The following is a 26,980-nucleotide window of genomic DNA, read 5'->3' as shown; positions in this document are numbered from 1 at the left end:
ATTAATTTTTATGTTATAAAAGAATATTTTTACAATTTTCAGCGGATGTGAGTGAAATGAAAGTTGTCAGAAAATCTTAAAATTTGTGTTTTTGAAAGAAAATTAAAATCCTAAACTTTTAGCTCGTTTTGAAATCTTGAAAATGGAAAAAGTGGATGCATAAGAAAGGGGTGAGTGTTTAAAAGCATTGGAGACAAGTGAGAAGAAAGGAGTTGCATGTGAATGAGAGTGAGTGCTTAAGAAAACAAAAATTAAGTGGAGAAATTAGAAAATATAACTTAAGGTAAATTTATTCTCTCAAATCTAAGATAAAAGTTCCTCAAATTTAAAATTGATTTTTTTAATTTTGTAATTTAAAAAAATATATATTATTTTAATCTTTATACTCAAATTTTATTAAAAAATTTATAAAATATTATTATATAAAATCTATCTTCTAATGTTTCTATTGGTAAAAACATCCATTAAACTCAATTCATTTATATAACTGTTTCAATCTGTCACTTTTAAATATGTTATTGAAGACTTAGGAATTCAAACAAAATTTTAAAAATTAAAGACTAAAAATAATTATTTTAAATTTGAATGACAAAAAAAAATTATCCTAAACTTAAATTTGAGAAATTAAAAATATATTTAAACCATATAAAAAATATTAAGGATATTTTGAAAATTAAATAAGTAAAATAAAGGTGTATTATTAATACAAAGAAGTGTGTATATATGCGAACAAATTATTTATCCCAAATTAGCTAGTGTATTTTTTTTGTTACATCCAATTTAGCTAGTATTTCCAAGCTAAAGTAAGCAAAAACATTATTTGCAATAAATATGCGTTTGAATTATTCTTCTAGAAAAATAATTAATTTCTTTGCACTATTATAAATGATCAGTTAATTTCAACACCAAAAAAAAATGATCAGTTAATTTAATGATCATTTAAGCTAAAACAAAGTTCAATCGTTTTAGTGGGTTCGAATTACTCTCTCGACTCACGTTTCTAGTTTCTACTCGTTTTTGTTATGTTAAGATACAAAGTGCATTAGTGCAATAGCTATAGCATGTTGTCAATGAACAAAACATCTCGAAGGTTTTGGTACATCAATTTCCTCCCACATAGCACTCTCCAACGTCTCTACCTGCCATTCAAACCACCAAGTATACAAACCACTTCTCATGCCACCGTAAAAGATTCACAAACCACCCTTGTTTTAAGCTTACAAAGCCTCACAAACCCCCCCATATCCTATTCCAAGCTCTTATCACTATGTGTTGCTTCAAAGTCCCTAACTTCAGGTATGGAACTCCATGCCCACTTGGTCAAGTTTGGATTTTCCCGCGATGCAAGTCTCAGGAATCACTTGGTAAATTTATATTCCAAGTGTTGTCGTTTTGGGTACGCCCGCAAGCTGGTTGATGAAAGTTCTGAACCAGATGTGGTTTCTTGGTCTTCTTTGGTATCTGGATATGTGCAAAATGGGTTTGTGGAGGAGGCACTGTTGGTGTTTAATGAGATGCGCTTGTTGGGTGTTAAGTGCAATGAGTTTACCTTCCCCAGTGTGCTTAAGGCATGTTCAATGATGAGGGATTTGAACATGGGGAGGAAGGTTCATGGGATGGCCGTGGTCACGGGGTTCGAGTCTGACGGGTTTGTAGCTAACACTTTGGTTGTTATGTATGCCAAGTGTGGGCTGCTAGATGATTCTAGGAGGTTGTTTGGCGGAATTGTGGGGCGAAATGTTGTCTCATGGAATGCCTTGTTCTCTTGTTATGTGCAAAGTGAGTTGTGTGGTGAGGCTGTGAATTTGTTTAAGGAAATGTTGAGCAGTGGAATAAGGCCTAATGAGTTCAGCATTTCCATCATATTGAATGCCTGTGCAGGGTTGCAGGATGGCAGTCTTGGAAGGATGGTTCATGGGCTTATGCTAAAGATGGGGCTTGATTTGGATCAGTTTTCTGCGAATGCATTGGTTGACACGTATTCTAAAGCAGGGGACATTGAAAATGCAGTTGCTGTTTTTCAGGAAATTGCACACCCTGATGTTGTTTCTTGGAATGCAGTTATTGCTGGTTGTGTTCTTCACGATCGTAATGATTGGGCTTTGATGCTGTTGGATGAGATGAAAAGCTCATGCACTTGTCCCAATATGTTCACGTTGTCCAGTGCTTTAAAGGCCTGTGCTGCAATGGGGTTCAAGGAGTTGGGTAGACAGTTACATTCTAGTTTGATAAAGATGGATGCTGATTCAGATTTGTTTACTGCTGTTGGACTTATAGATATGTATTCCAAGTGTGAAATGATGGATGATGCAAGAAGAGCTTATGATTCAATGCCAAAGAAGGATGTTATTGCATGGAACGCTTTGATCTCTGGTTACTCACAGTGTGGTAATGACTTAGAAGCAGTTTCACTTTTTTCTAAAATGTATAATAAAGATATAGATTTCAACCAAACTACTCTGTCAACAGTTCTCAAATCCGTGGCCAGCTTGCAGGCAATTAAGGTGTGTAAGCAGATTCATACAATTTCCATTAAATCTGGAATTTATTCAGATTACTATGTTATAAACAGTCTTCTTGATGCATATGGAAAATGTAACCATATAGATGAAGCTTCAAAAATATTTGAAGAGCGCTCTTGGGAAGATTTGGTAGCTTACACATCCATGATTACATCATATTCTCAATATGGGGATGGGGAGGAGGCTTTAAAGCTATATTTACAAATGCAAGATGCAGATATCAAGCCAGATCCATTTATCTGCAGTTCTCTTTTAAATGCTTGTGCAAATTTGTCTGCATATGAGCAAGGGAAACAGCTACATGTCCATGCCATCAAGTTTGGATTTATGTGTGATATTTTTGCCAGCAATTCTCTGGTTAATATGTATGCGAAATGCGGAAGCATCGAGGATGCTGATCGTGCTTTTTCTGAGATACCTAACAGAGGAATAGTTTCATGGTCTGCAATGATTGGAGGATATGCTCAGCATGGCCATGGTAAAGAGGCTCTTCAGTTGTTCAATCAAATGCTTAGAGATGGTGTGCCACCCAACCATATTACTCTAGTCAGTGTTCTTTGTGCATGTAATCATGCTGGTTTGGTAAATGAGGGAAAACAATATTTTGAAAAAATGGAGGAAATGTTTGGGATTAAACCCACACAAGAGCATTATGCTTGCATGATTGATCTCCTTGGACGATCTGGGAAATTAAATGAAGCAGTGGAGCTTGTAAATTCCATTCCATTTGAGGCCGATGGCTCAGTTTGGGGGGCCCTTCTTGGAGCTGCAAGAATCCATAAGAATATCGAACTTGGTCAGAAAGCTGCAGAGATGCTTTTTGATCTTGAGCCAGAGAAATCTGGTACACATGTTCTCCTTGCAAACATCTATGCCTCTGCAGGGATGTGGGAAAATGTTGCTAAGGTTAGAAAGCTTATGAAAGACAGCAAGGTAAAGAAGGAGCCTGGAATGAGTTGGATTGAGATCAAAGACAAGGTATACACTTTCATTGTTGGAGATAGAAGTCATTCTAGAAGCGATGAAATATATGCTAAATTGGATCAGTTGGGTGACCTTCTAAGTAAAGCAGGATATAGTCCCATTGTAGAGATTGATATACATAATGTGAACCGAAGTGAAAAGGAGAAGCTCTTATATCACCATAGTGAGAAACTAGCTGTAGCCTTTGGATTGATTGCTACGCCACCTGGAGCGCCTATTAGGGTGAAGAAGAATCTACGAATTTGTGTTGACTGTCACACCTTTTTCAGATTTGTATGTAAAGTTGTTTCCAGGGAAATTATTGTCAGAGATATTAATAGATACCACCATTTTAAAGATGGAACATGTTCTTGTGGTGATTATTGGTAATATCACCAAGATGGCACATTCTTTCATTTTCACAAGCTAAATAGATCCTTTTATCTTTATTACTGCAGCTGTTTCATGACTAAAGTGGGTATGTCAATTGAAACACACTGATGGTATTTTTTTTTTTTTTTTTTTTTTGGTTTGAAAAGGTGATATAACTCTTTTCTACCGAGTCAATCCTTATAGGAGTAAAGTGTTACTTCCGGTTACAATTACATGTTCAAGGTAGGGAACGAATCCCAGACCTTGACTTAATCACTTTTGGTACACTTATTGGTATAATTATTTTGAAGTCAAATATCCAATTTACTTGAGCTTCATTATTATTTCATATTAGAGTATTGCATTTTACTCCATATTGTGGTTTACTGGTAGTGACATTTGTCTTAGTAAATATCAGAGTGAGTTTAGCATAACTCTCTATCAGGATGTTAGTTTGCTTACTTTGTACTCTTTTAGTGAGTAGCGTACTTTGTACACTTGTAAAGTAGCATGTCTTGTACACCTAAAACAACTGTGTAAAATATGGTTGGTTACTGTAACCAAAACACATTTCAATATCAATAATGTTGTTTTTCTTTCATCTTTATCTTCAGCACGGTATGAAGAGAGATTATTGATCACTGATTTATGTCTTCCACTTTTCCTCCTCCTTCCCCTCCTCCTCTCTCAGCCATGTCTCCAAACACTGTAACTTTCTCTCATGCAGTCACGGAGAAACTTGACTCCAAAAACTACTTTCTATGGTGTCAACAAGTGGAGCTTGTAATCAAAGGTCACAAACTACAGTGATTTCTGACTAATCCTCAAATTCTGCAAAAATATTTCATTATCGAAGATAGGGACGAAGATTGTGTTGAAGATTATCTTGCATGAGAGTAGCAATAGCAACTCTTATCAACCAAACTTTTCTAACCCTAATCGTGGAGGCAGCAAGCACGACCATGAACATGAAGGCTCTTTTTGGTACCATTGTTTTGAGGAAAACTATGCCCCTTAAGTTACTCTTAACCAATCAGCAATTCATGAGTCCATATTGGTTTGTTCCACCGTGGAAGTGATGGAACACATCCCAACAAGATCAATATGCAGATATTCTCACTAAAGCTCTATCCCCTACACAGTTTCAACATCTACAGGCCACGCTCAGAGTGGACTCCTCTACTTCTCACTCCTGCTGAGCTTGTTGGGGTATTAGAGTATAAGATTTTACTCTTTTATATTACGTTATATTCTGTTATTCTTTCTATTGTATTCTGTTATATTTACATGTGATAAATGTCTTTATCACAGTGGGTTTCTTAACTTTTTCTCCTTTTAGGAAATAGCTTCTGATGCACTCTTGGTTATTTTAAGAGGATTGCTATATCCACCCAAAAAGAATCTGAAAAAGAATTTGAAACAATCTCCGAAACTTTGAAATATTTACACTTTTCAATAAATTTATTATAAAATAATTATTTAATTTAATATTTTATAATTTAAATTAATTTTTTAAAGATTCGGAACAACTTTTGGAATGTGATTATGCAGTATCTAGAATTTTTCTTATTGTAATAGCTTGTTGTGTACACTCCATCTCCTACATACATATAGGTGCTGACCTCTATTTTATACAGAATGATATGTTTTTCTTCAACGCAATGCCTATTTTTCTTTCCATTTCAACGTTGTCCTGACAAAATGCATTTAATTTGTATATGAATACCTATGAAATGTTCATTCTTTTATTATTTTCAATTTGGGCTTAACTGCACTTTTGTCCTTGAAGTTGCATATTCTCACGGATTTCAATCCAAAGAAAATTTTCGGTGAATTATGCCTCTTAATTTACAAAATATCATGAATTTTTCCCCTCCCCCACCCCACTTTTGTCCCTGAAGTTACATAATCTTGCTGATTGCACTCGCAAAGAATTCTTTTCGTGAATTATGCCTCTTAAATTACAAAATGTCACTAAATTCCCCCCTCCCCCTCTCCACGAAAATACTTAAATTGCTACAATGAAGACACTTTTGTGGTTGTTTAAAGGAATAACAATGACAAAGTTTTCTTAGTTGTGGCGTTTAAAGAAATAGCCGTCACAAAATGTCTTAATTGTGGTGGTTTAAGTTAGTGGGAGCAAAGTTCACAGAAAAAAAAAAAAACTATAGGGACAAAATGCGTGAAATTTTGTAACTTTGGGAGAAAAAGAGAAATTAAGTCTTTAATTTACGACTCTTAGCTTCTGTTCTTTATGGAGGGTAGGTTCAAGTCTTAGCTCCTGGTTTTTTTTCTATGATGGTTCTTTCTTTTATGTATTTACTATAATTTACCTTTCATTATGCAGGGGGTTGTCAAAGATGTTCATATGTGCAAGTGCAATCAATAAAACTGAGAGTTCCTGCTCAAATGATGTTTTTACTTCCGTTGTTGAATCCAAGAACAAAAAGGTGATGCACTCTTCTCATACAAAGGGTGTTGTCGAATAATATACAACAACAAAAGTACAAAACAAATTAGAATCAACCACCTACTAATGAAACATCAGAATACTGCAAGATGGATTAGGACCATCTAGAGTTTCATAAGAATTGCAAGAATGTGCAATTTAAATTCAACTTTTTATTACATTTTTTTTGTTACAAGGTAAATTATTTATATGGTTGAAATGCAGGGAGCATAACATTTCTCCTTTTAGGGCCCAAGAGCATTCACAACTACAGTTTGCCACCAGTTTTTTTACCAAGGTGGTTAATTCAAATCTTGTGCACGAGTGAAAAACTCTACCAGGGAAATACATGTTAGAGAAATGCTATCATACATATACATTTTTTGAAATATATTTTGAATTATTAATTGAATTTTATTGAAAACCACTCAAGATTTTGTAATTTGTATTTGTAATAAATTTTGACTAATAAATAGTGTCTCAATAAGAATGTGTAAAAAAGCATTCCTTACAAATAGTTAGTTTAAATAGGATTATGCGAGTTTAGAAAGAATAAATATTTTTTATAGTTGAAAGAAGTGCTATAAAACTCAAACGGTCAAATAGTATCAGTTAGTGAGAGCTAGTGTCTCAGTTGAACCCTGTGTATGATTAAAAACAAAAAAATATTAAAGGTTCAATGTTCAAAGCTCCAAGAAAAGAAAGTGATAGATTCCTGTTATCCTTTTTTTTTTTTTTTACCATGATCCTAAGTAAAATCACATCAGAAAGTAGTATCTTAAACGCTTTCTCATTCTAATATAAAGAAAGAAATGAGAGAGTTCTAAATTCTTGAGTCCTATTTGCTAAGAAAATATAACGTAGAGAACAAAAATGATGAAAATATTAAAGTCCAAGCAAAGCAGCAGAAAGGATTTCATTCCAAGTATCAGGAGCACCAGCTAGACACCAGTGACTGCAGTCCTCATAAGAAGGGCCTTTGCCTGTGAAAATAGAAGGGTGTCCATCTATCCTCATTTGTGTCATCAAAGTAATGTCAAGCAAATATACAGGACATGACATACTACTCAAAACTTTCTGCACAATTTCTACACCAGGATAAGGTGGCTGTGGTCCTTGATATGGGTGAGTTTGATTGAGACACCCTTTTTCCCTTCAAAATTCAGGACAAAAGATGAGTCTTTCAATTCAACTTTTCTAATCAACATTATTAACCATAGAAAATTACATGTCATAATTGTTTTGGTGATTATAAGCATTATGATTTATTTTTGGATTCAGCTCCCTCTAAAGTGAAAGCAACTCACTTTAGAGACTACGTAATTTGTGTATAAGATCATCAAATGTTAATGTTCCACGAACATGCATAACAAATCATATAAGTATTGCTATCAATTGATTTTCTCATCAATGTATATCAATATAATGATGCCTTATTTTTCTTCTTTGGCTCTCTTCTCTGGAAATTGCTAAATTCATGTGGAGTTTAGATGGTTAGGAAAATGGTATACAAAAACGTTTAGCTGGCAACTAGTTTGACAATTGAGTATATTTTTAACAACTTATGATTAATTTCATTGAGGACTTTTAAATTGAAAAAGAAAAGACAGGAATTTACTAATGAAACTCTGCTTTAACTATTAAACCTCAAATACTTAAAAAGTATACAAATCAACAAATGAGGTATGGCATGTGGTGGTACACTACATCACTCAAGTTGGCTTGACATAATGTTTTTCTACACTTCTATTCTCATTTTTCTCCCAATAAACTAACAACATATATTGACCAAAAAACAATAATAATAACAATATGTGAGTTGTCTCAATTGGTAGAGTCTTTAGTATCAAGGGCAATCAGATGAGATCAAATCTGCTTTCACAATTAACAAGAATCTAAAGTAAAATTATTTCAAATATAAGGCTGGGAAGTTGAAAAGTGTTTCTGGATAAATTAAAAGTAATAAATTAGCTAATTTTGTTGCAACTAAAACATATTTTAGTGAATGACTAATGAGAAATTAAACTTACTCTGAATGACTAATCTATTACAGTTTTTTTCATGTGAATTTTAGTTGGAGTGAAATGACTAATGAGCAGTTAAACTTACTCATAATGGGATGCAGCAATTCCTTGGAACAAAACTGTAGTCTTTGAGGGATCAATGTTAGCATCAACCCATTTAGACCAAGTTGTTAACCCAATCTTGAAGGCTTCCATGGGATCCATGTCTTTTATTATCTCATTGCCTACTTGAAATTGAACCAATCTGTTAAACATCAAAACATTATTAATTAGCCACTTGCTTAACATTTCCAATTAATAATATCCTAAATATCTTTTTGGTTTTGTAAAATACTTGTTTTTCATTTTTAGTCTCTAAAATATTTTTGTTTAACTTTTGGTTCTATAATATATATATATATATATATATATATTTTATATTTTTATCCTGTCATTACTTTTTCATTGTTTTTACATGATATGTTCATAAAATAGACATTATTTCAAGAGAATTTAAACCTCTTGATATTTGACACGTCATGCATAAACAGTAAAAAGTAATGGTAGAGACTTAAAAAAAAAAAAAATTACAGAACCAGAAGTTAAAATTTTTCAGAAACTAAAAGCGAAAAACAAACATATTACAGGATATTTAAGCCTTATGCAAAAGTTATAGTTAAAAAACTTGAGTACGATTCAGAATCTTGTGAGTGGGTCCACCAATGATAGGTATTGAAAATCAACACATCTACTCCATTCCACTTATTTGCAGATTTAATGGAGTCCAGTTTCACAATTCTGCCTTTTTCTTTGTGATGAACCACGTCCACTAGGAACCCATTTTTCAACCACATTATTGAAGCATCATATTCCTATAACCCAAAATAACTGGATAATTATTAATAATCTGACTAATCAATCATCAAGGCTCAAAATTTCCCTTTACTTAAAATGGAATTGAAGAAAACTACCAGAAATGTGAACACAGAGAGCTGCTTTGTTGGAGTTTGTAAGGCATAGTTTGATTGTGGGACAGCAATGTGAAGCAAACAAGTAAGTGACTGCCACATATTGTTGCTTATGGAGTCTCCCACAAACATTATCTTCTTCCCTCTGTATCTCTCCAAGAAATCCACCCCATTAAACCTGTTAATCAACATCACTTGTGAAGGAACAACAACAACAAAATCTTATCCCACAATGTGAGATCAACTACGAGGCCCTCTAATTCCCTTTCTCTTATCCGTTAAAATTTATTGAAAATTAAAAAATTAAAAGAGAATTGGCAAAATAAGGTGTGGGACCCACTATTCAAAATGTTACTGGTATTCCTCAATCAACCATATAGATCACACCACATCATTCACCTTGGTAAAAGATTAATGTTCCATAGATGTTATTATTTACCACTTGTGAAATGACAAAAATAAAAATAAAAATAAAAATGGAGGCTTTCAATTGAAAGTAAAACAAGATGCCTATTAGTGATGAAATATACACAAAATGAAATCTAAAAGTAAGAAAAGTTGAAACATTACCTAGGAAGATCACAACTTGAGGGCTTCCATCTATACTTGAGATATTCCAGATCAGGTCTACCATTTTTGAGGCAATCAAATCCCTGCCCTATGAAGGGACAATCCCTTGAAGCATCATAAAGAGGGTAATAGGAGTCATCAATAACCCATTTTCCCAAAGAAAAATCACAACCATGTCCTTGAACATGGTACAGTGGTGATGCCAGTGACCACAGAACAGTTAAGCTCAGAACACAAAACCAGGAATAGAATGCCATTTGAAATTGTCCTAAACCTTTTCACACCATGATTGTTTGCCATTTGTATACATGGGAATGCCCCAAGAGAGAGAAGCTTGCATTGAGGAGAATTATATTTGGACAAATCATTTACTTTTATATGCGTGACAAAATCTAAACAAGATTCAAGGCTTCCACTTTTAGAATTTTTCTTCTTTTATTTTAATCTATGTTTCAAACTAGATTGTGACCCGCGTAATGCGAGGGTATATATAAACAAAATCATTGAGAATTTTAAATATTATTGAAAAAAATGTTATCCTAATTTTGTAAATAAACATAGAAAATTAGTACATATTATAAATAAGTATTGTGTTAATATTATTAAATAACAATTATATCATATAAATCACATTAATTTTTTAGTAAAAAGTTTCACTATACTTTTAGTTATTTAATTTGAATTTTTTATTTTGATCTTTATTTTTTTAACATAAATTAAGAAAATATTGTCCTATCCCTAAGTGTTTTTAACCTTAAATCTTTAAATTCTCATTTCTTTTACTAAAAAAAATTAATAAAGAGAAATGATAAAGCATTTTAAATCTTCTGCACAAAACTCGTTATAATATATTACTATTTTTATAGTATTTTAAAATCATATTATTATTAACTTATTTAAGTTATATATATATATATTATAATTTTCATTTCATGTACCATAGAATATATATTTACTTCTAAAAAATAAAAAAAATTATATAAATTATTAATATTAATAATATTATTGATAAATTAATAATAAAAATATTATTAATATAATTTTAAATAAAATGTTAATTTAATAAATATAGATTAATGTATTAATAATGCATATTTTTTTTTTTCTCTTTAATCCCTGTAACAAATAGACAACAAAAATTAAAATAAAACAGAAAAATATGTATATAAACTAAAATGAAATATTTTTAACTTAAGACTAAAAAGAAAAATTTATGAAGTTATATGAATTAAATATCCATTTAAATCTATATTATACTTTTTTTTGTCTCAATTTATTTAAATTTTAAAGTTTTGATGTAAGACTTAAAAATATAATTAAAGTCTTATTTCATAATTTTTATTTTATATTTTAAACTTTTTAGATTCTTATCAATAAAATAAGCATCAAGAAAGAAAAACACATTAGTTAAAAAATGTGTTTAGGAATGCGCACTGAAAAATTGTTTTTAATCTTCACTTTTAGTAGATCATATTCTCATTTGTTAAATAATATTAAATAAAATAACTATTAATATATTTTTTTTCGATAACTACCTACAATTACCTAATTAATTTATCTCTTTTTTTATTTTATTTATAATTTCTAACACTTAAGAGAGGTACATAGTGCCACTTTTTCCTACCGGTTAATAACAGTTTATATTATAACTAGTATTGTAGCATGTTCCACGTACAATCATGTTTATTATATATAATTAAAATATATAATAAATTATATGTATATATATATAAATTTTATTTAAAATTAGTATACATAAATATTTTTAAATATATATTTTTTATTTTAAATTTATAATAAATAATTTATATTATAACAAAAAAATATTTTATTTATTGATAATTTATTTTAAAATATTAATATTTAATTCATAAATAATTTTAATAAATAAAAACGAAATTAGATAAAAAAATAATAAATTCATACAAATATTCTCGTTGAAAAAAAGTTTCTATAAATATTCTTAGATAGAAATTTGTATTTAATATATAAAAATTAATATGAAAAAAATTTAATAGTTCATTGAAATGTAAAACAATAATCACTAGTTTTTAAGAAATTAGCCAAAACCTAGTCTTCTTCCACCCATACATTAATTTATATTACAATTTGTTATAAACAATACAGAATTTTTTTCTCAAATAATATTTTTTTTAAAAAAATTTACCAAAAAAATATTTATTACACATTATTTATCCAAATAGATCTGTTTACTGTTCACACTCAGAATTCGGTTTCCGGGGAACCGAATTCTGAGCAATGTTATATATATATATATATATATTTTTTTTCTTTTGCGTTTTAACTTTTGGGAAAGAGGAAAACTGGATTCAGAACGGGCCGTTCTGATTGCAGAACGGCCCGTTCTAGATAAAAAAATATACACATGACGAATGGATCAGAACGGGCCGTTCCATGAAGAACGGGCCACTCTACAAGGAGAACAGCCTGTCCCAGTTGCATAATTGATACATTCCTGAGCCAAAAACAAAAAAAAAAATTAAACACTACTCAGAATTCGGTTATCTAGAAACCAAATTTTGAGCACAAAAAAAAAAAATACGCTACTCAGAATTCGATTCTCCGAATTCTGAGTGTGAACAATAAACAGGTCTATTTGGGTAAATAATATATAATAGATGTTTTTTTGGTAATTTTTTTTTTAAAATATTATTTGAGAAAAAAATTCATACCTGTTTTTCAATAAATGCCATGACCTTTATCAGGTAAAGAACCTTGTCTTGACATAAGTTTTAATGTCAACAGTTTGAAAAACGAAACCAAACATTTTCACTCAGAATTTTACCTAGAAGGAATTTCCCATGTGCTTGCATTTTGTTACACAAGTTAACGTTATCATCCCTTTAACAGTAGAATATACCAGGAATACGAAACTAATTGCTTTTTCTTTAAAAAAAATTTTCAAAAATTGAAAAAATAATGATTTTTGTTACACAAGTTGAACCAAACACTAAATATACATAAACCAATGGCAAGATATTAATCCCTAGTTTCTCTAACTACTAATTACCCCTCGAGAAGAACCGGTATCAGATATAAGTGCCGAGGATTCCTCTGTAGGGACACTTTGACTCTGAGACTCAACTATATTATTTTCTCCTCTATGTTGGTAATATTGTCGCATCATCTCATATTTCTTATCATCCAATACCTCTTTTTTGTCTGACATCATCTCTTGAATAGGTGTTCTTCCTTCAAGCATGCTTACCACTGAAGACATGGTGGGCCTCAGCGATGGGGAGACTTTGGTGCATAAAAGAGCTACATTGATCATCACCATTGCCTCCCTTTTGTTGAACTCTTCACCCAACCTCTTATCCACAAACTCCATTAGACTACCTTTATCTTTCAAGACATGAACCTGGTATTGTAAAATGCAAACAAACAAACATTTGATGATTCCAAATTCATTTCAAAGTTGAAAGAGACAAGACCTTAAATTTTTGGTGCTTAGGTTTGTAGGTATATAGGAAATTTAGCGTGGAAAAGGTCTTATATTTCAGATAGATAATTAATCATAGTAGCCTTACAAAATGCAAGAAATTGATGTTGCATACTCAGGTCTTTCAATTTGAGAAACATCAACTGTATAGTGTATTTCCCTTGGATGGATTCAATAGATTAAAATTAAATGAAATTTGTTGTATAGTTCAGAATGTACACAACCATGCTAGATGTTCTCAAAATCAGGTTGGCATCAGTGCAGGAGAGTATAACAACATAATTTACCCAATCAAGGAGAGAGAAGCATTCTTCTATCGGCTGGCTAACGGTGTTGCTCATACCACTAACAATTTCCAACACAACAATTCCAAAACTATAAACATCTGCCTTGTCCGTCAAATAACCATGCATTGCATACTCAGGAGCAATGTATCCACTGCAGTGTAGAAAGTTCATCAATTACATATTTAATTTTTTTCATAATCTATGACGAGTTCAATTTAAATTTTAAATTTGATAATGAGGTATTTCAGTATATGACATCTAATATTTTTCTATAGTATGATAATGTGTCTAAAATATTGCTCAAAAAGGATCAATGCAAAATGGTAAAAAAGGAAATAAATGGGAACTCACTAAGTGCCAGCTATTCTGGTGCTCAAATGGGTTTTGTCCTCATCATTGAGCTTGGCTAAACCAAAATCAGATATCTTAGGGTTGAGATCTTTATCAAGCAATACATTAGTGGCCTTGATATCCCTATGAACAATCTTCAATCTTGACTCTTCATGAAGGTAAGCCAAGCCTTTAGCAATACCAACACATATCCTCTGTCTTGTTTGCCAATCCAATTTCAATTCACATTTCTCAGGGTCATCACTTTTGGCTTTGATGGAAATTAGGCAACATATGAATATAAGTTACATGAACAAGATTGTCCATTATTCCAGAAACACAAAAAATAATTGAAAATAGAGAAAAACAATTACCAAATAAAGCACGAGCAAGACTATTGTTTTCCATGTATTCATATATCAGTAACAGTTGATCATCCTCCATACAACAGCCAAAGAGCTTAACTAAACAAGGGTGTTGCAAAGCAGAAATCAGGCCTATCTCATTAATAAATTCACGATTCCCTTGCCTTGACTTAGTAGAAAGCTGCTTAACTGCTACTACAGTGCCATCTGACAGTATGCCCTGAAATGGTATACAGTTGTTCAAAAGTTGGAAAACAGCATTTCATTAAACATTAACACAACACAATTACAACATTTCATTCAATATGATCAGGAAAAAGTGGTGAATTGTAATAGAGTATACCTTGTAAACAGGACCAAACCCTCCTTCTCCAATCTTGAAGGCTTTGTCAAAGTTATTTGTTGCTGCCTTGATTTGTCGCAGGGTAAACAAAGCAGTTTGCGATTTTAAATCCTTTAGTTCTGTCAATAATAGAAGCCAACAAATTTAAGAGATATATTATATATTAGGAAAACAAATGGCTTCATTGGATCCACCATCCCAGTACTGTTGCTTTCTTTTAAAGGAGTTGGCAAAATGGTTAAGATTAAGATAATAGGTCAATTCAGGGAAACATTGGAAAGCAATTTATGCCAGACATATCCAAAAATCCATTTTTTTGTGAGCAGCAGTTCTTAGGTGTTTCATGCAAAAGGTTGGTAATCAGGTTAATTGAATTCACTTCAAGGTGATTACCTCCGGGCACTGATCTTTTCCATCCTAAGAGACCTTTCCACCATAGTATACCAAATACCAAGATGATAACAACTGCTCCAGCAACCACAATTGCAACCATAACCCCTATAGATATGCTACTACCACTTTCCAATGGTTCCGGTGGTGGTCTAAAGTCTGCATGATTATTATGCAAGAGTTAATTAGCTTAGAAGCAAAAGATTATGGCAGAAAATAGAAAACCCAATAAGTACAACTCACTAGGATCAACAGATATAGCTGATATAAGAGGACCATATACTGATCCAAATGGAATGGAAGTGGTTCCTTTCCCTGCCCAATTTAATCGGATCTCCAAGGCATTACTAGTCACAACAGCTGTGAAACTTTTAATGATTGCCTTACCAACTCCCCCTGCTTCTTTTGCAATATTGAAATCCTTAACCACCAACTTTCTCTGCAATATTGAAATTCACACAAAAATCTTTGATGGTTACCAGTGAGGAAATGTTGTAAAAAAAATTGTAGAATGCAATTTTGCATTATTATTTCATTCTTTTACTTAATTACAACTTATGAGAAAATATGGTTTATATCAAAGATTCTACTAAAGTATTTGAATTTGGTAGCATAAAGTTCCCAAAGAGACTAGTGCCCACGTTGTTCAATATTTTAACATGCGGTTGAGTAGCTTAAGAAAATTATAAAAATGAGCACCTGAATGTAGATATCAAATACACGCCTTCCAAGGCTGCTATATGTTTTATCATCGGTAAACATTATTTCTGCAAAATGGAGATTTACTGTGTAGTTTCCATTTCCCAAGCAAAATCCATAATAGGTCAAAGAATTTGGAGAAACACGTGCATCCTTGTACAGTTCAACAGTGTCCACTGAAAGCTTAGTTGTATTAGTCCAAGTGTAGTAGTTGGCATTGCTATCAAAGAAATAACCAGTGTTGATAAGTGCCCAGGTCGTTCCAGGGTAATGAAATCTTGCTGGTCCAGTCTCACTCGAATCATCATCATATGTCTTATTTCCACCAGAAGTTACAAAGTTTCCACCACAATTTATATAGAGAGAATACGTAGCTAGGACAAGTAGATATTGGTTAGCAACTATTTAAAGAATTAATTAATATTATAAACCATACTAGAAAATTATACATTAAGCTTACACTTTTACTTCCCCTTGTTCCTAACATTATAATAGAACAAAATCAGAAAAGATAGAAAAAAATGAATTATTTTATTGATTAGTGTTGGAGATCTCAATGGTATGGAAAAATTAGTGTATATAAGCGAAAAACAATCCTCACCTTATGAACTTGTTTTTTAAGATTGAATTAAACTTCAAGCTACTTTTTAAAGATATATCAAAGTCTATAATAGTGATTGTTGGTGAGTTTATTAGGTCATCATCGGACTACCCATAGACATCCAGTCTGATAAATTTCACATTTGAGATGTCCAATTCTCGATCCTTGGCATGAGGGAGGTGTGTTGGAGATCTCACATCAACTAATGGTATGTCCAAATTAGTATATATAAGTAAAGAACAATTCTTACCTAACAAGTTGATTTTGTAAAGGTTGAGTTATGCTTCAAGCCATTTAAGAATTAGAAAAAGATTAGGGCAGAAAGAATCAGGTGATAATCAGGAGTTCAAAAGATCTGGCCTCTCCAAATTCTGCAATCGGTTTTCTCTCTCTAGGATACCACATTCTAGTTTCTCTCTTATTTTTATACAGCTCCTCTCTAGACAGTTACAACCTCCCCTCTATCTAACTAACTACAAAGACATTAGTATATCATATTATAACCAGGCATATTTTGTTACATTGAATTAAGATCCCCTTAGGTCTGATTCCTGTTTTCCGTCCTATTAACTCTCCCCCAGTGGCACCTTGTCATCAAGGAGAAAATAGGAGAAAGTGTTTCGGATAGTTGCTTCTCACGTCCAAATGTTTTCACAATTTGGTAAGTTGGATCAATGAATCAATAGTTCCAAATCCCTTGGGTGCTTATAACCTATGCAGGTTGGAGGTGTAACTCATACTCTTCAGAAATCACTGAGGAAGTAGTGGAGTGTATTCCTATGTTCTTTTCAATTGGGTACTCAAGAAGGTTGGGTATTATTATTTCAAATAGAAAAAAGAGATAGGCAGATTATTCTACTTCCTCTCTCTTCGAGAGCACAAACTTTGAAATACAATTCAAAAGAGAATCACAAAAAGTATCTCTCTCTCAAACTACCCTATATTTATTATCATCTCTCTCAACTAACTCCCTAAAATGGACAAAAGCATATAAATCCTAAAGATAACCTATGATAGCACTACTCAAATAACATAATCCTAAACTAGGGTGTCCATAAATTACTCTTGACCTTGATTCCTAAGCAAAGTGAAACATTTTAGTGGGATGGAGCATGTGAAATCTAGATTTTAGGCTTGGCTTAGTAAAAATGGTACTTCCTACTTCATCTAATAATGAATTTATTAATAGAATTGAAATTTTTTTGCCTTGTTGGTCATTGTAATTTTAAGGCCTTCTAATCTAAGAGAAATCGCCATCCCTTGTCTTTCTTCTTGAGCAAAATAATAGGAACGAAGTATAGGTTTGATGGAAATAATGGTATTTATTTAGGAAGTAATATGTCCATACATCTCGTGCTTATATGCGTTTAGTGTTCATGGATACTAGTCTCCACTCAGTCTATCAATTATCTAAAAATATGATGATATGCAGAACCTATGCGCTATATTTTCTGGCATAAGAAAGCTTTTCATTCTCTTAAATCTCCCCCTCTAAATTCAACCTAGTATCAAAGCAGTATCATTCATCCTGACTTGTCCTGTCATAGTTATACTGCCACATTCCAAAATTATAGAACCATTCTACTTTTCAGCAACTTTGCTCTCTTGTTCTATGTAGCCGTTTGATCTTCCTCATTTTTTGTCACCAATACCACTGCCCATACCGACATTTTTGTCACCACTTGTAGTAGTTTTCTCTCCGTCAAAGCAGTTTTCTCCAATTTGGAAGGCCTTTAGCATACATTTCCTGCTCCATCACCACCATTACTATCTCCATCTTTTGGTAACCTTAATCCAGCAAACCACCATTGTCACTGGAAAATTTTCCAGCAACCTTTCTGGCTGGAACCACGACAATCGATTAACTTGAAGCACCAAGGCTCAGGCTTTATTTAGGATAATATTCCATTTTGTTGGCTTTCTATCAACATATTAACTTATCAATTAGGTTTAGGGCTTGTTTGAATAAACTTCTCCAAAAACACTTATAGGAGAAAAATATAAGAAAAAATGAAATTAGCTACTCTATAAGTTAAAACTTACTTATGCATAAGCTAATTTTTAGAAGCTTTCACATACTAGCTTCTTTAAAAATTATTTTTAACTTGTGTATAAACTAATTTTAACTTCTACAAAAGTTTATTTTATTTTTCCTTCTTATATTTTTTCTCCTATAAGTATTTTTAGAGAAGTTTATCCAAAAAAGCTCTTGGTATCTTACAACAACTTTATTTGTATAAAAATATGCAAATCTAGTATAAGGATAGTTATCCCTTTTCCACTGTATCCCTAACTAAAAAAGTTACTCTTAATGTCAAAATAATAATTAACAATCAATACTATAGTGAAATCCAAGATAAACAACTTACTTTTCGGACACCGAATGTTTGACAAACATGAAATATTTCCTCTGAAAAAATAAAATAAAAAAAGGAATGTGGGTGAGGTAGGGGTAACAAATCAGCACACATCATAACCCATATAAAACTAGTTAAAATTTAGGGGGAAGGGGTTGGTAGAAGGAAAATTTTTTCATGCTCGAAAATCATGATTCTTGAGAATAAAAATTCCGGAAATTGTGATTCTTATAAATAATTAAAATGCTTAGTTGGTTATAAATGATTCTTAAGAATATTCATATATAATACTTAGGGATCAAAGATTTTAACTACATTAAATAAGTAAATAAAGGAAAAGTCACAATAAAATATTTCTTTTAACATAGGAATTTTAGATTGCACCCCCTTCCTCTGCGGGAAACAATTTTGTGAGAAAATATATTTGAAAGACATTCCTAGGAAACAAAGTTTTATATTTTTTAAATAATAAACCAAACATGTAAAACTAGCATTCTAAACTTCAGATTACATATAAAGTAAAAACTCCCCTTATACCAAACGCTCCCTTAGTGAAAAAGAAAAATAGAATTAAGAACTCCAAACTTACAAGTTGTTTCCATTCAAAGATGAAGCAAACAAGTTCCTGAGGCAAATGGCAAATGGTCAAGGCTCAGGTAGCTTCTTACAACTAAAACATTAAGAAAGAAAAATGAAGAGAAAAGTACAAAACTGAAAGGAATCTTACACGCTTTGCTGTTGACAACCCAGCTGCTCTATGTTGTTGATGCTAAAATTGTTATATGAGAGATCACTGTGTAAGATTCATAAAATGTGTGATTTAGAAACGAAGATCATACAACATATTTCTGACTTCATTGACTTGATTTTTCCAGAAAATTCTAAAATAGTTGATAGAAAAAATATGGACAATTTTCATCTTGATTATCCAGTTATTAAATTCACAGTGAAACTCCATTATGGGGAATGTTTGAAAATGATTCCCTATAAGCTCCTTAGGCTCTCCAACTACTATGGCTAGCTTTTGTGGTGTGGTTCTTCCAAAGTTGTGATTGATCATGTCAAAGAGTATCATTCTTTCCCTCAACAAGATGGCTACAGCTAATGATTCCAGAGTGATCTTATCTCATGATACCTGCAGACTATAACCAACACATATCCATAAGATACCCATGGCTCTCACTTGTATAACTATCTTCTCCTCACTCCATTATTCCCTGTCCGGTGCCAGTCCATCATCAACCATGACTTTGGAGAGAGCCTATAAAAAAGGAACTTTGGATAGTTCATATCACCAGCTTTGGAGCCTCCTCCTCTTCTAAACCTTCCATACCTCAGGTGCATGTGACAATTAATGCTCAAGGCTCGGGTTCCTATTAAAATATCTTATGCTACTGCCCAAATATCTTTCATGTATTATGTGGTGTAAATAATAATAACAGACATCCACTCTAGTATTTATTCTTATCTTATTTACTTTTCCAGTAGGCTGTAATTCCTTCTTAATAAGTTGATTCAAAATTTTGAATTTCCATGAGTTCAAATATTTGTTTGTACAGCTGTACTTAACAACCTTAAGCATGTTGAGAGAGGTTTGGTTCTCTGGCTATTCACATGAACACTTTGTTGGGAGATATCTCTTTCTTATAAGAAGATAGATTGCAGGTTTCTTTAGATCTTTTTCTCTATTTAAAAGTGTGGAAGATATAAAGTCAATCATGTCTCTTTACATAATATTTTAAGCTTTTGGGTGGTAAATCCTTAGTAAAGCTGACATCTTATCCTCCTCCTTGGTTTTATAATTTTTTAGTTCATTCTAATGTTATTTCTTCTATATCGTAATAAATAAATAAAAAAATCTTATAATAACTTGTAGAATAGTGTGAAATCTTATAAAAAAATCTTATAAATAGTACAATGGTCTTTTTCTTCTAGTTTATACTCAAGATTGCAATAGCTGGTCTGAATTATTTTTTTGCCAAATGATTCAGTTTATCTATAAAAGAAAATGATATTTCCTACATTATGCTAGAAGAAATAAAACATTATTTGTCTTCATATTAAAAAATTTGTTTTACTCATGGATTTTTATAGTACACAGAGGCAAGGGAGAAATAGTAGTTCTGTCAAAAAGCAAAAATGAAACCACAATGAATATTATTACAAGTTTGAAGATACTTTTCCAATAAAATTTATCCATATGCGCCCAGAGATTATTTGTCTCTAATACATATGCGACTGTTCCTTTTGTCCAATGAAAAGATTAGAGAATCCTCACTTCCTAAGGATTAAGTTAGAATTTTTATATGTATATGACACTAAATGCACCAGGTCAAAAGTTGATACATACAAAAGGAATAAAAGAATTAGCGCAAGTGTACCATTTAACCAGAAAATATTTAAATTGCCAAATTAATAAATCACATAGGTAGCATTTGAAAGGTAACTCACACAGAGTCAGGTTTATCTATCCACTGAGGCAGTGATCCAGTGAGAAGATTCCCATCTAAAAATCTAGTAAAACCAATATCAAGAAGTCAATTCATATAACTTAATTATTGACAGAAAAATGGTAAATAGATTAGTAAACTATATCCAAAATTATCTGGACTGTCTTCAAGGATTTATTTGGTTTTACCATACCTATATTAGTTTCAATTCAGTGACTAACATATATGAATGACAAAAATTCCAGACACCAGTATTTCTGTCGGCTCTCTTACTCCTTAATTCCCTTCACTGCTTTTCCTATTCAGTTTTTCTTTAATATCTATTGCTTTTTCCCTCAAAAGAAAATAGAAAAATAATTATCTGATGGAAAAAATGTTTCTTTCGAAGGTTTAAATACATTATCTAAACATTCAAGGAAAATCAAATCACAGATGATACGGGTGCATTCCAAATAAAAAAGAACTACAGAAAAAACAATCAGTTAAAGTCTTTAGTTGAGCAAACAGATTCGTAGTTAGCAAATTCATGCCATCATACTGTTTGCGCACCGGAAATAACTCAATTTGAACTTTTAACATTTTCAAACTATAATTGAAGACAATCAAACGAAATAAAATAGCACTATCTAGCTCCTCGGAAATGTATGAGGTTATTTTGGTTTAATCGTATAGGAAAACTAAAGAAAATTTCTTACAGAATATTCAAGTTTTGAAGGCCATCAAAACTGATCGGAATTGGTCCACTTAATTTATTGTAGCTAAGGTCTCTGGAAAAGAAATTATAGTCAGAATATGTTCTTTTCTAAGAGGAAAATTAAAGTAAAGAAACATTAAATATAGCTCTATAATACAGTGAATGAAACAAGTATGTTGAAGTTCTTCAATTCAATGAGCGTAAAATACAAGAATTTTACAAAGTTCTAAATATACTAAAATACCGCAAAAAAAAATATCAAGATTTATTATAGAAAAGATATATTAAAGGGAAGGAAAACAAAATCAGCACTTACAATACTTGCAAAGTAGTCAAGTTTCCAAGATACTCAGGTAAGGATCCAATAATGTTGCAACTCCTCAATATTCTGGCAACCAATTAGACAATATTAAAGTGATAGCAAGAACACATGCATCTCCTAATTTTCTATCCCTGAAGCATTTTCTTAGTATGGTATTAACTTGAATAGTAAAAATAATAATCATAATCTGATCATCTGACTCACAGTATTTCCAAATTCGTCATATTATTAAGTTGTGGAAATGACGAAACAGATCCATTCAAGTCAGTAACCCTCCTGCATATCATATTTTAAACACTTAAATCACAAGATAAAAAAGCATGTTATTGAATCTTTGGTTTCATTAGAAAGCAACATACTTACAGGTCAGTAAGGTTTCTCAAAATTGAAATGCCAGGAGGAATTGGCCCACTCAAACCACTCCCTTGCATCACACTGAAAATATTTTTGGAAAAAAATGGTTTGGATAAGATGAAAATATGTAAAACAATTTAAAACAACTTATGTTCATTAAAAAAGGAGGAAAAAAATAATCACACAGTATCTCGAGATTTATCCAGCTCTGTATAAAATTGGGTATTGCTCCAGAGAATTGATTGCCACCAATACGACTGCATTGTAGGAGGGCAAGCCGCAAATATAAGCTAATTATGTAAGAGTTACAAAACCAAACATAACCATTCAACTAACTTTCTAATGTTTCAGAAGAGTTGGTTCTCGATGCGGTATCTACACCTCTATAACCTAATGATTAAGCATTTGATCCTTATCACCCCAACTCTTCCAAATAAAGTTGAATTTCATATTAAGAGATTACGCCTATGCATTGTCAGTGTCAAATACAATCTAGCACATTAAAAGCAAGAAGCTTACACATGCTTCAATGTTGTGAGCCTAGCCAATGTTGCAGGTAACTCTCCAGTGAAATAGTTGGAGGTTAGATGCCTTAAGGGACAGCAAATAATCTATATTTAGTTTCAGAAATTAAGATCAATCAACCAAAATAAAATTGATACAGAGACTATTCTGAAAATGGCGTACAGTCTTTCAATCTGAATAAGATTCCCAAGCTCTGGAGGAAGATTTCCAGATAGTTCATTGAACTCCAATACCCTGTCCACTTTAAAGTAAGTTCCTCTAAACTTACACAAAACAAGAAATAACAAAAAGGGTCAAACTGTAATATCTAAAATCAGAACAGAAACTTACAAACTTTTGAGAGTGGTGATGTTTCCAAGCTCCTTTGGGATTGGACCAGTTAGACGGTTTCCATAAAAGGAACTTGCCAAATGAAAAATTGTACAATTAGATTCACCATTCATGTTTTGGGAAATAAATACAAGATAACAAATTAACGAATAAAAAATATGAAACATACAAAAATGAAAACCTATTTTCCTTAAATCTATCTAGAAGAGAATCATTTGTTTTACTTGGTAGGAATTACATACAATAATAACATGGTTTGAACCAAAAATCCTGTATATGCAAATCAGTCTTAAAAATCTCATATCAACTAGAGATAAGACTATAATGATATGCATAAGTGAGAAATAACTCTCACCATATAAATCAGACTTGTAAGATTGAATTAGGCTCTAAATTTCACTTTCTTAAGAATCTCAACCCCTATCACCAAGTCGATGCTAGTGATTATCCTAAAGAGAATCTAATTAAATACTATTTATTTTAGAATGATTTAAATTGGGCCATTGATGCTCAAGGAAGCAAAATTAACAGTGCAAGTGTGCAACCAAAGGAAAAAGAGTAATAAATTACATGTTGACAAGGTTTAAGGTTCCCAATTGTTTAGGAATTGTACCATTAAGGTAGTTGAGGGTGAAGTCACTGCAACAAAAAGAAAGAATTAATGAATCAAATACAAGTGAATGAAAGTATAGATTATAACAGTGAGATTGCAAGAAACATACATTTCTTGGAGATAAGGCAACCTGACAAGCTCCGGTGGGACAGTACCCGAAAGACTTTGTGCTTTTAAAACGCTGTATAACCATTAAAAACCATGAATTTGTCAATGCAGATTGTAGAAGTCCATAAACCTGACCAGTACTCTTTTTTTACTATCCCGTCCCCGTTCCCAAACCCCATCCGACAGGTATGAAATTTGTATTGTATATTTATATTTGGCAAATATGAAATTTGTGTCTCCATTTCTTTTCATAGGGATATAGAATTTGTGTCGTCATTCCTATTTTCATCGGTTATCAGGTATACGGGTCGGATATCTAATACATTTATATTCATTCAAAAAAGTAATAAAATATTTTTTTTAAATTAAAAAAATAATTTTTTAACATATAATAATAATAATTACAAAATTACATAATTAAATTTTATTTAACAGAAATTTAAAATAAAAGAAAAATTAAATAAATATCAAGTAAATTTTTTAAAATTAAATTAAATTTTTAGAAATCTAAAGTAAATACGAATATGAATACGAAAATGAGTATGGATATATATATACTCACCTAGTACTCGGATTCATACTCAATCAAATCAGAGATTTTCTGTTAAAGAATGACTCGACTTATATTCTTTTTACCTAAAATTTAAAGGATATATGTGTGATAATATTTGTTCATTATCTTTAAATATAGTTTATTTACATTAAATTAAAAAAATATATCACGTTCTACTATTGCATGAAATATTAAATATGAGTATTTATTGACGCTCCCCTGTTTTTCTGTTGAACCGAGTCGACGCTGTTAAGATTAATAATATCATTATCACGGTTGGTTTGATATCATTTTCAATTTATGATTTTTTATACATATTTTAATTTATGAATTTGCTTTGATTTTGACACGAAGAGATACTACTTTTCACTTTTCGAACGCAAAAATATTTTATAAATTATAACTAGTATTTAGTTTTAGTCAACACGTTTTTCTGTAAGCCTTTTATTTTTAATGAAGAAAATTCTGTAAGCTATTCGCCACTTCTTTTGGACTCTGAATATTTATCATCTAACTTATTACTGGTTGAAACATTTAGGTGAGTAAGACTAACAAAATTATTCGAACTCGAGACACAGAGAAAGAGAGAGTTACATGGCAACGACATGACAAACAGTGTGATTGAGAAAGGAACAATTGCAAGTGACACCATTTTGTGTTTGTGAACCTTGCAATTGAAAGGACCATGTCCAATTACTCTTTCCACTACATGGATCTACGCTGAAGTCCCAATTCTTCTTCCCAATTATGTTTCCTATGTCTCTCAGAGCTTTCACTAATCACACAAGTACAAATATACAATTATTTATCAACTCCATCAACTACATATATATGACCAAACTCCAACACAAATCAAAGCAAGAACGACACTAATTCACAAAGATGCTGTAAAAGTATTTTTTTGAGAGTTTTTCTACTTGATAACACTTATATCTTATATTAAAATGAGCTCCAAGTATATCATTACTACCTTCATCTTGTGGCAAAGTGGCTCCAAAAGCAAACGGAGTGAGGCAAAGAGGGAGAAGGAAAAGAAGAGGAAAACCAGAGAAAGCACCCATCATTATTTTCTGATGGGACAAGAATGGTAATTTAAATTGGGTAAGGTAGTACCAATAGAGATGGATGGTGTGTATATTGCATATATTATATTGTATAGAGGTACTGGGTGGTGTGTATATATCATATATTATATGGTAAACTTTCAGTACTAGCTAGTATTAAAGTCATGAACGACAAAACAGGTTAATAAAAAAAGACTTTTTGCTTGACCAAAAATGAAAAAATAAAAATGCCTTTTTGTGGTAGCTAGTTGCCATTATTAAATTGCCGGGAGTTCTAAGGTATTCATATATATATATATCAAAGAATGGAATACCAGTACCAAAATTTTTACTTGGAATATAAATGACTCCGTTTGTATACTGTAGGAAAGCGAGTAGAGGAAAGAGGATTCACATGACTAGTTTCAGATTCAGAGGTTTTTTGTATTGCAAATGAGAGTGAGAAAATGTGAAAAATCTTGGCATGCATTAGCTTTAGCTTTTTGTTCAATTAGTAAAATATATGTCTGGGAAAATGGATGAAACAAGTACAAGATCCCCATTCTTTAGGCATTGTACTATTGACATAATTGCAACTAAGGTCCCTAAAATTGCAAATATTGGTTAGTTGTTGCAATGAAACAAGTAGATAAGGAGTATTTAATTTTTTCTGAATTAATGTGAGCAAAAGTTTAAGAATAACAAAACATACTTTTCTTTAATAGTGTGTTTAGATGAGGAAACTTAGAAATTCAAGGAATTTGACATTCTTAAAATTTGAATTACTTTTATTTCAATTTCATTCATTCTTTAAATATTTTGTTTAGATAAGTCAATTCAAATTTTTAAAATTTTAAAGTTTGATTTTTACCATGATAAATATGATTATATATATATATATATAAATGTATATAATGTATATATATAGAGAGAGAGATTTTAAAATTAAATTTTATAAAAAAAATATAAAAAAATTAATTTTTTTTTTTAATTTTTCATCTAAACAAATCATTTCACCTTAAAACATTTGAAATTCTTCAAAAACAAAATAAATTATTTTATTCAATTCTCTATCCAAACATGCTTTAAGGTAAATTCTAGTGGAAGATTGCTTAGCAGATTTTATATTTTCAAAAACTTGCATGTTCACAAGTTACAGACAAGTCAAGGGTACTTTTTATATTTTATAATTTAATACATAATTGTAAAACTAATGTAGTGTAACATTGTTGATCAACCGGACATTATCTCATATATTTTTAAGTCTTTATCAAGTCAAACTTGAGCTTTAAAAAAGGGATCAATA

At 31.5% G+C, this 26,980-nt stretch overlaps 3 protein-coding genes across 4 annotated transcripts; 1 reads left to right on the top strand and 2 right to left on the bottom strand.

Moving 5' to 3' along the window:
• Nucleotides 1-922: 922 nt before the first annotated feature.
• Nucleotides 923-5,180, top strand: LOC109798349 (pentatricopeptide repeat-containing protein At5g04780, mitochondrial). Of its 2 annotated transcripts, none has more exons than XM_083062005.1 (2): nucleotides 923-4,100; nucleotides 4,585-5,180. In XM_083062005.1, the coding sequence occupies exon 1, from the start codon at nucleotides 1,062-1,064 to the stop codon at nucleotides 3,873-3,875; it is 2,814 nt and encodes a 937-aa protein (XP_082918131.1). In that variant the 5' UTR covers nucleotides 923-1,061; the 3' UTR covers nucleotides 3,876-4,100; nucleotides 4,585-5,180. The 2 variants fall into 2 exon arrangements, with proteins under 2 accessions (XP_082918131.1, XP_082918130.1); XM_083062004.1 differs by having other exon boundaries at nucleotides 4,549-5,180.
• Nucleotides 5,181-6,936: 1,756 nt separating this feature from the next.
• On the bottom strand, nucleotides 6,937-10,243 carry LOC109798998 (protein trichome birefringence-like 42). Its single transcript, XM_020359464.3, has 5 exons — nucleotides 9,848-10,243; nucleotides 9,281-9,455; nucleotides 9,003-9,181; nucleotides 8,416-8,574; nucleotides 6,937-7,459 (listed from the first exon to the last, which is right to left on the bottom strand). The coding sequence occupies exons 1-5, from the start codon at nucleotides 10,102-10,104 to the stop codon at nucleotides 7,192-7,194; spliced, it is 1,038 nt and encodes a 345-aa protein (XP_020215053.1). The 5' UTR covers nucleotides 10,105-10,243; the 3' UTR covers nucleotides 6,937-7,191.
• Nucleotides 10,244-12,749: 2,506 nt separating this feature from the next.
• LOC109799273 (putative leucine-rich repeat receptor-like serine/threonine-protein kinase At3g14840) lies at nucleotides 12,750-25,763 on the bottom strand. Its single transcript, XM_083062953.1, has 24 exons — nucleotides 25,602-25,763; nucleotides 25,226-25,406; nucleotides 24,080-24,151; nucleotides 23,928-23,996; nucleotides 23,358-23,429; nucleotides 23,190-23,261; nucleotides 23,022-23,093; nucleotides 22,688-22,759; nucleotides 22,512-22,583; nucleotides 22,353-22,424; nucleotides 22,143-22,214; nucleotides 21,828-21,899; nucleotides 21,134-21,196; nucleotides 19,410-19,475; nucleotides 19,272-19,307; nucleotides 18,695-18,735; nucleotides 15,725-16,098; nucleotides 15,269-15,464; nucleotides 15,029-15,184; nucleotides 14,636-14,754; nucleotides 14,302-14,512; nucleotides 13,949-14,198; nucleotides 13,598-13,748; nucleotides 12,750-13,229 (listed from the first exon to the last, which is right to left on the bottom strand). Exons 1-24 carry the CDS (start codon nucleotides 25,693-25,695, stop codon nucleotides 12,864-12,866), a joined length of 3,021 nt encoding a protein of 1,006 aa, XP_082919079.1. The 5' UTR covers nucleotides 25,696-25,763; the 3' UTR covers nucleotides 12,750-12,863.
• Between the last annotated feature and the right edge of the window lie 1,217 nt (nucleotides 25,764-26,980).

This window comes from Cajanus cajan, chromosome 8, assembly GCF_000230855.2.
Source record: "Cajanus cajan strain Asha chromosome 8, NIPB_CcT2T_4, whole genome shotgun sequence".
In the NCBI taxonomy this organism is placed as follows: Eukaryota; Viridiplantae; Streptophyta; class Magnoliopsida; order Fabales; family Fabaceae; genus Cajanus; species Cajanus cajan.
The sequence above is the reverse complement of the archived record's forward strand: the minus strand, read 5'-3'. Positions and strand labels throughout refer to the sequence as shown.